Here is an 8902-nt window from a genome sequence, read left to right as displayed (position 1 = left end):
TTATAATACGGTGTGCCTTATGGTCGTGAAAGTACAGTACTGTACTTGAGAATCAGTTAATCGTAAAGCCATACATCACTTTGCTGTTGTAAATCTGGAAGTTCATAATTACTGCACTAATCAAGGCTTACGCTATTATATTTTATGTAACGAGACAGAGAAGAAAAATATGCATGCCAGAACACAAATAGTCAAATACGCTGAGCTGAGCAAAATAAGACTGCAAGACAAACCATTAATGGTAATCAAAGCATGCATTCTTATCCAAATGTGAATAAGTGCTGACGATTGGTTTCTGAAGAGAAGAAAACAGGAAACATGAACGCAATTGCAAAACTATAACTGCAAGCACACTATTGACATCCAGACATTTGCAGAGTCATAACCCAACCTAACTAACTGGTTAACCCTGCAACAGTTCTTGCAATCAGCATTAAAGGACATCGGCTTCCTCTGCAGCAGTGATGGAAGTGTATGTGGTGCTTGGCTGAGCTCAGCGTGGCCATAAATATCACAAGGAAAGAGCAGTTTGCAGTGCTGATGGCGTTGGCAAACCTCCACCAAGGAGGATGCCGCAGAGGACAAAGCGTGGGATGTCTGCTGCCTGTCTATAGGTTGATACAGCACATTTACACTAGAGATGCAAAGTCAGCATGTGGCTTCAGTTTAAGCATCCACATTGAAGTGTGTTTCTTTCAGTATAGTTAGTTCAATATAGCTGGATTTGAAACTTCTGCTTCTACCTATGGAAAAGGTTTTCTTTTTAGTTTAAAACAACTTACCCTAACTAGAATCACATGTCACATTGTGGCCAAAGGTGCTGTAAATAGTAAATACTTGTGGCAGACGCTGCAGGCTAAACTAGTGATATTAATGTCACTCATTAGTTGCCATGATTACTACTTCTTCTATCATACTTTCGTAAACCACAATAAACCTAATTGAATTGGACCTAGCGGTTGCCTTGACTTTCGAGCTAACAAAATTAATCGACAAGTAATCGATTATCAAATTAATCGACAACTAATTTAATAATAGAGTAATTGTTTGGAACCATTTTTTCTCATTTAAAATTGTCCAAATACTCTGATTTCAGCACATCAACAATAATTGTTCCGATTTCTGGAGTCCTTCATGAAAGAAGACTGATTATCTTCTGTGTTTAATCAAAATAAGACAAATAATAAACATCTGTTTTTACTTTGGAAAACAATGACTGAACCAGTAACATAAGCCGCGTTTCCACCGCAGGACTTTCGGGTATGGGGAGGGGGTAGGGACTTTCACAGGAAAGGTCCTCTCAGCCGGCCCGCTTGTGGCGGCGTCTCCACTGCGGAGTACGACCCATTTCGCGGCATCATGAGTTTTGATCGACATGTAAACGCCGTGCGACGGTTTCTCCCGTGACGTCACCCAAGCACCGCGCGACGAAAATCAGAACGAGGAAAGAAAAAAACTTTAGGTGGTTGCTGTTTTTCTCAGCTTTTTATTTTATGTACTTGGCGTGGATGGATGGTTAGAGTGACTCGCAAGTCACGAGTTTTGATCGACACGTAATCGCCTTGCGACGGTTTCTGTGACGTCACCCAAGCGCGGCGCCGCAAAAATCAAAACGAGGAAAGACAAAAACTTGTGGCGGTTACCGTTTTTTTCTGCTTTTTTTATGTACTTGCCGTGGATGGATGGTTTGAGTGAGAGGAGACGCCGTCTAGATGAGTAATTTGAAAAGGCTAACAGTAGAGTGGAACAGAAATAGGCAAATAAATATTAAGAGAATTGTTTTGGTGGAAGAGACTTAAGCTGAGAATGCGTCATCGTCGCGCATGAAGGTAAGATAATTTTTTATACTAAATAATTTTTAGCCAATCAGCATGAAAGTCCAATCGGGAGTTTATCGGGCTGGTGAAGTACCTACCCTCGAGTAGGACCTCCGCTTGTCCCCATAAATTCCTGTAAATGTGGCCCGGTTGGGAAGGCACCTGCAGTGGAGACGCGCACATACGGGGCTGGCCCCATAAATTTACCCCGAAGTTCCTGCGGTGGAAACGCGGCTATAGTACATCTATCCCATTTTTGTTGTTGTTTTAAATCCCTAAATTAATACAAAGTACAAAATAAAAACCAGTCACTGGTTAATAAACAGTAATCAGGGAAAAATAAATGTTATAATAGACCTTTAAAGCAAAATTTTAATTAATTTGATTAGTCGATTAAATAATCGATAGAATAATCAATTCTAAAAATATTCGATAGTGACAGCACTACTTGACACTGATGCATCTGCTGTAGAAGTGCAGCATCCCACCAATCACTTCCAAATGCTAATTTCAGGATTTTAAATACTTTTGAGTATCTCATCAACCATCTCAGAGGAAACTGTAGGCATCATTTTGCTCTTCACCTTTACATTGAAATAAGAAATTTACCAGCTTCTCTGCATTTGCTTTAGCAGAATAAAACATTCAGCTGTACCTGGAGTGGTTTTCTCCAGCGTGTACCAGCGGTAGAAGGCCCTCTTCTTCTGCTCACTCAGGTCGGAGCCATGTTGTAGCAGCCAATGAGAGATTCTGCTCTGGCTGATGCCTGGAAGGCAGCCAGACATCAAATTAGGGAGTGTTTTACATCAAGCCCTGGCACAGTTAGCAGACAAATCCCTTGAAATAATTTTACCGACAAAAGGGCAAACGAGAGAAGAATGCAGTTATCTTTGTGATTTAGCTTCTTGCATCACGACTGTATTGTTGGGTTATTTAAAATAATCTATCTCTCCTTCGTGCGTAAAGGAGCTAGTCCTGGTTGGTCTCATCATCCCCTTTCTAAGAGGTAATAGTGTGTCACTATGGCCACACCTAAATGCACCGATTTAGAATTTTTGTTCAACTGACAACTTGAAACCAGCCATTTTTTGAGGGTGAAACACACATAGCACCATGGCCCTCAAACTAAGTAGTGCTGGCCGATTTATCTACTATAATACAACTAAACTATATTAGCAATAGACAAATTAGATTTCAAATTCACCTCACAGGGTCAGCTAACTGGCTCAGAACAACATCAGCATTTTTCCATACACTGATTGGTTGGTCAGAGACAGCCAAATTCGAAAAAAACTTCAACTGTAACAATATCAATAATACAGTACATTTAATAATGAGCACCTGGTGAGGATGATGTATTTTATTTTATTTTTTTAATGTATTTGTTATGTTGTTAGATCAATGCTTCTCAATTATTTTCTGTATTTTCACCATTAAAACTAATCTCTTTATTTCAAACCTATCTTTGTCATTCTTATCTAGTCTCCCACTCAGACTAGTCAGCCAATGAAAAGCTAGACCTGTTTCAACGATCCAAAAGAGTATTTAGGCTTATTAGCAATTGTCAACGAGCCAGAATCATCTTGCCAAAGATTATTACATTTATGTACAGTAATTTCTGGACTACAAGGCGCGCACCTGAACAGAAGCCGTGCTAGCTAAATTTGGGGAAAACTATACAAATAAGCCGCACCTGACTGTAAGCCGCGGGTGCTTTTAATGTAAAAGCACTGGGTTCTGGCTACTTCATTTTCCATGAGGGTGCAAATTGTCTCTCTCGTTCTGTCTTTCCTACTGTATTTGGGCTCACTTGGTTTGTTTTGCTCTGCCCGACGCTCTTGTGCTTACTTTATATTGTGCCCCCTTGTGATCTGATGGATAAGCCACACCTTTGTACAGTGGTACCTTGGAGTTTGAACATAATTCGTTCCTGCGAAGTGTTCAAAGTCCGAATTGTTTAACCTACTATATTTTCTAGTTGTTAAAAAAAATCAAAAAATCTGTCAAATGTCCACTAATGAAATACAGGGAGTCCTCGAGTTACGGCAGAGTTTCGTTCCTACGCTGGCGATGTAACCCGAATATCGACGGATTTCACCGTCAAAGTCGATATTTACATCAAAATACTTTGCACAGTAATTTTAAAAAACATATTTGCGTGACCTGGAAGAGCCTAAACTAATATTTTGTTTTTCTGCACGGACATTCATTGCTGATGGACGGCAGAGCGGAGCTAATTCAGACTTAAACACGTAAATGTGACGCGCCTGATGGCGAGCTGACCTGCTCGATGGACGTCCGTTGCTGGAGGTAACAACACAACTTAAAAAAAAAAAAAAATCATATTTCAATATCAAGGACGCATCTGTCGACAAAGGACGCATTTGTACTTGCTCCTGCACTTCCTCATGGCTTCTATTTTGTTGACATTGGGATTTTTAACTACATTGTTGCAATATGCCTGGCGGAAAAAGAGCTGACGAGACTAAGAAGATAAAATCTTCTCTTGCAAAACTCAAAGAAATGGTCACCGAAATACTTGAAATAAAAAAGAGCATCGAGCCACTTCTGCAGGAAATTTAACAGTTTGAAGAAAGAGACAAGAAAAAGATCGACGCATTGTCGCCTTGGAACAAAAAGTGGATGATTTGTAACAGAATCTTCGTATATACGATGGGATAGTTACAGGTACCCAGATTAAACCGCTGCGGGCGGCACAAGTGCAGTTGATTCTGACCAAACTTCAGCGAACGAGACTGTGGAACAGCAAGTAACAACTTGACTCAGAGATTTGGGATTAATTGTGGATCCAGTGCACATTCAGAATAGATAGGGGGGGGACACGACCACCGGATGTTCTGATCAGTTTTGTTGACAGGAAGAAAAAGATTGCTCTTTTGAGAGATTGCTACAAGCTTAAAGGGAAACATGTCTACGTCAATGAAAATGTCACAAAACGAAATGCTGACATTTGCGACAATTGAGAAAGAATGGAATTATCGAGAACACATGGACAAAAGACTGTCGGATCTTCATCCAAACAAAAGAAGACTCATCTTCTCAGAAGAAAATACGGATCGTAAAAAGAGTGGAAGAATTGGCGGAGTTTGAGAGACAATAACTGCAATCAGTAACTCATATCATTAAATTGTGGATTATGTCTTACCCAAATGAAATTATTGTAACATATTACTAATTAACCCAGAACTGGAGCTGTTATGATTTAAATAATGTAAATGTAGCATATGATTACTTGCTAACACTGCAAAGGTTTGTTTATACACCTGCATTGATTACATGTATTGCTGTTCCTGTAAGAATGTAAACATTGTCTGGCTCTCTTTCTTTTTGGACATTTGATATAACATGCAAGGCTGTCGTGACAAGGTTGTATTGTGGCTGCAATGTATCTGCTGTAAGTATTTACAATGGGTTGGTAAACATGGTTCCGGGATGGAGCCGGCGGGGCCTACTCAGCTGGTGGGTGGCCTTGGTGGGCGCTAAGGAGTGTCAAGATCTAAGCATCATCTCGATCCTGGCAACAGTGGTGAGCCGGTGGCCGAGCTGACCAGAATTGAGTGGACATTGCTGTGGACGCAATGGGCAGAATGCAAGCCGGTCTACTCTTCTAGAAGCCACAACATATGTGAAAGCTGATCCAAGGTCAGCAAAGACGCTACTGGTAAACGAGCATGCACTCGCCTCGGCTGCTCAAGATGAACTGAGCGAGGAGTGTGCAGACTTAAGTCTGGGATTGATAACGATATGAATCAATGACCTTCATAATCAATGTATATGAATGATGCGTATAGTAAGAATTGATGGGGACGAGTTACTAATAAACCATGGCTTCTACCAGTCAGCCCTTCTTTCAGATGTCAATGTTGCAAATGATATGATGTGATCGATGTAACCTGTAGTAATGTGTCCGAAAGGAAAAAAATAATAAAACAAAAACAAAAACAAACTAAACAAAAGGAACCCAGACTTGTCATGACAAGTTTGCTCTATATTATTTATTTGGTTGTTACTAACATAACTTACTACTTAAGTAGCTTACCGCCAGCACAGTGTGAATGTGTGAGTGAATAATGTATTCATTCCATTGTAAAGCGTCTTTGAGTGTTTAGAAAAGCGCTATATCAATCCGATGCATTATTACTAGTATATAAGTGGGCGTCACATCATACATTATGGTACAGTATTGTACTATAGTGTCCCTCTCTGCCACAACCCCGCCGAGCAGCATCGCGCCACTTGCAAATTTCAACTACCTCTCCGGCGATGAACGGCACAGCCTGGAGCAATGGCCAGTGGCCACGGCGCAAGCACTCTTCATGCACTCTATATTGGCGCCACACTGCGCGTCAGGGTTCTTGCAGAAATCACCAAGTTAAATTTTAGACCTTTTTTAGACCATTATGAGAAAAACTTTGGACCAACTTCAAGTCATAGCAAGCTGGTGCTTTCTGGCTTTCGCGTGTGATGAGGGCCTTCACACCCCAAGTCCCCAACTTAGTTTTTTTGTTGTTGCATACTTTGCCACAAGCCGAGTGTCTATCGCCTGCTACCTCTTCCAACCAGATGGAAAACTCTGTACTTTCAAGCCAATTCTTGTTAAAGTGACATTTACCCATTTTACAGAAACACGTCCACACTATTCTGACTTACTGCATAAACTCGGTGGAAACGAAAACTTGAAAGGTACGGTATGCAGTAGTGGACACACTGAGCCACTTAATTATAATGCTACATTCACACCAAATATAATGCTACATTCACACCAAAAGTGAAGGGAGCGTTTCGCCTCGCTTTACTCATTAGCGTTTCACTGCCAGAGTGTACATGAGCACTTCATTTGCGCACACCGGAGAGAGGGGCTTTGCTTCACTTATCGCAGCCACTTCCACTACGACAACACTCCTCTCAGAAAAAAGAAAGAAAAGTTTTAACATTGCAATCAAGTGGCTGACACTGTGCTATGTTTTAGCTAATGCATCATTCTTGTATACACTAAAAAAACTAAGCAGAAAGTCAGAACATAAAGTAAGATGCTCAGCGATAAACCTCTTTACATTCCATGCGTGTCCATTCCAAATCTGACCAAATGAAACAACTTCAGCCTGCTGACTCTTGTTGAGAACATGCCAACATGTGACAGCAGCCTAGTGACAGTCCGCTAAACAGCTGAAAAGAGCAGCTCTAAAGTTGAGTGGAGATACTGGCTTTGCTCCTCCAGGATGGGGAACTGCAGCCGAGTGGCCAGAGCCTAGAAGAAGAGCGGCAGACGTGGCCAGGTGGTTAAAGTAATCGCCATCTAGGCTGCCACCATGGGGACCCCGGTTCGGGATCATCCCACCCTGGCACGTGGCTGCATTGTCCTTGAGCAAGAACCCGATACCCTAAACTGCTCCCTGGATGCTTAAGCAGCCCTTGTTGTGGAATTTTCAGTAATCAGGTGAGATCAATAAAATAACAAATTGTCTTTTGCCCCCTGCTCCAGTGTGTGCCATTGAAAGTGTGTGATGGGGAAAATTGAATGTACATGTGTGTACAAGACAAAAAGTGCACATTTAATTTTGCCTCAAGTGCTTGAAAAAGTGGTTAATCAACAAATAAATTTGACAGAATTCTATTTATAGAGGGATATTCCCTTCTGTTTATCCACCAATTTTTTTTAAATATAGACCGTATATTCTGTGCTGTTGCTTTTCTATGTACAGTTAATGTCGCTAGTTTATAGAGAACATCAAGGAGTAACAATGGCATAGTATGCTCTAAATCGGCTTTGTCCGTGTGGTACTTACCAGTGACTTGTGCCACCACTGCTTGAGAGATCCTACGGGTCCCCAGGAACGCTTTAATCTCCTCTTTCACCATACTGCTATCCCTCCTGCAAAAAATAGCAACAACAGAATTACTATCTACACAAATGCATCACAGGTGCTAAAAATGTCTGTCAATAAAACCGTCAAGTCCCTCGTCTTATGCTACACTGAAAACAAAATTAAGTTAGACCGGGGAATTGAATGATGCAGGTATTTTTTCATATTATGCCTCTTAACTTCTGCAGTAGTGTTAGTTGATGTTTTAATGCATCTGTGAGCAGCCGGATGGGGTTTATTCCACAGACTTCTGGTTTTAAAGACTAATCCAGCTCAGGTTTTTCTGGTCTGTCTATATCCGTGCAAATGACTGCATTCTCCACAAGGTCACTCAGGACATATCGCATATTTAAGCAAAGCAAACTACAGCATCATAATATTCTCATGTAACCCCCCCCCCCCTGCTTTCGTGGTGACTTAAAAGTACCAAGCAGTTTGAATTCAAAGTGATGGCCATACAATTAGGGATAGCAAGGAAGACCGCAGACCAGGCTTGTCATCTCCATGGCTATGCACATGAAACAGGGAACTGTCATGTTTTCTTTAAAGATGGTACAATTCTGCATGGGTAATCTAACTTATGAGAACAACTATGTAATGTGCTCAATACACGCAGGACCACATTCGAAATAAGAGCAAGTAAACAAGGTGGAAATTTTACATTCAAATAAGAAAAATAAAATGAGCAACTTAAAATCCATCCATCATCTACCGCTTATCCGGGGTCGGGTCGCGGGGGCAGCCCAGACTTCCCTCTTCCCAGCCACTTCAACAAGCTCCTCCGACGGGAACCCAAGGCGTTCCCAGGCCAGCCGAGAGACATAGTCTCTCCAGCGTGTCCTCTGGGTCGTCCCCGGGGCCTCCCGCTGGTGGGACATGCCCGGAACACCTCTTCAGGAAGGCGTCCAGGAGGCATCCAAACCAGATGCCCGAGCCATCTCAACTGGTTCCTCTAGACACGGAGGAGTAGCGGCTCGACACTGAGTCCCTCCCGGATGACCGAGCTTCTCACCCTATCTTGAAGGGAGAGCCCGGACACCCTGTGGAGGAAACTCATTTCGGCCGCTTGCATGAGTCAGCCACACACACAAAAAAAGATGGGATGTTAATATGAGACCGGGATCTTGTTCTTTCGGTCACGACCCACAGCTTGTGACCATAGGTAAGTGTTGGAACATAGATCGACCGGTAAATCGAGAG

The 8902-nt window shown here is 41.9% G+C and overlaps 1 protein-coding gene across 3 annotated transcripts in view; it reads right to left on the bottom strand.

Annotated features, from left to right (window-relative positions):
• The window catches only part of hmbox1b (homeobox containing 1 b), a 39987-nt gene that overhangs the window by 16425 nt on the left and 14660 nt on the right, over window positions 1-8902 (bottom strand). For all 3 annotated transcript variants that reach the window (XM_086061234.1, XM_086061236.1, XM_086061235.1), the window contains exons 3-4: window positions 7625-7710; window positions 2473-2583 (exon numbers count right to left, since the gene is read on the bottom strand). In XM_086061234.1, the coding sequence (XP_085917360.1) occupies window positions 2473-2583; window positions 7625-7710 (197 nt within the window). The remainder of the gene's footprint in view (window positions 1-2472; window positions 2584-7624; window positions 7711-8902) is intronic.

This window comes from Leptonotus elevatus, chromosome 18 (genome assembly GCF_054856555.1).
Source record: "Leptonotus elevatus isolate MCC_2025b chromosome 18, RoL_Lele_1.0, whole genome shotgun sequence".
NCBI classification, from domain to species: domain Eukaryota; kingdom Metazoa; phylum Chordata; class Actinopteri; order Syngnathiformes; family Syngnathidae; genus Leptonotus; species Leptonotus elevatus.
Note: the sequence above shows the minus strand (reverse complement) of the source record. Positions and strands in the feature narration are given on the sequence as shown.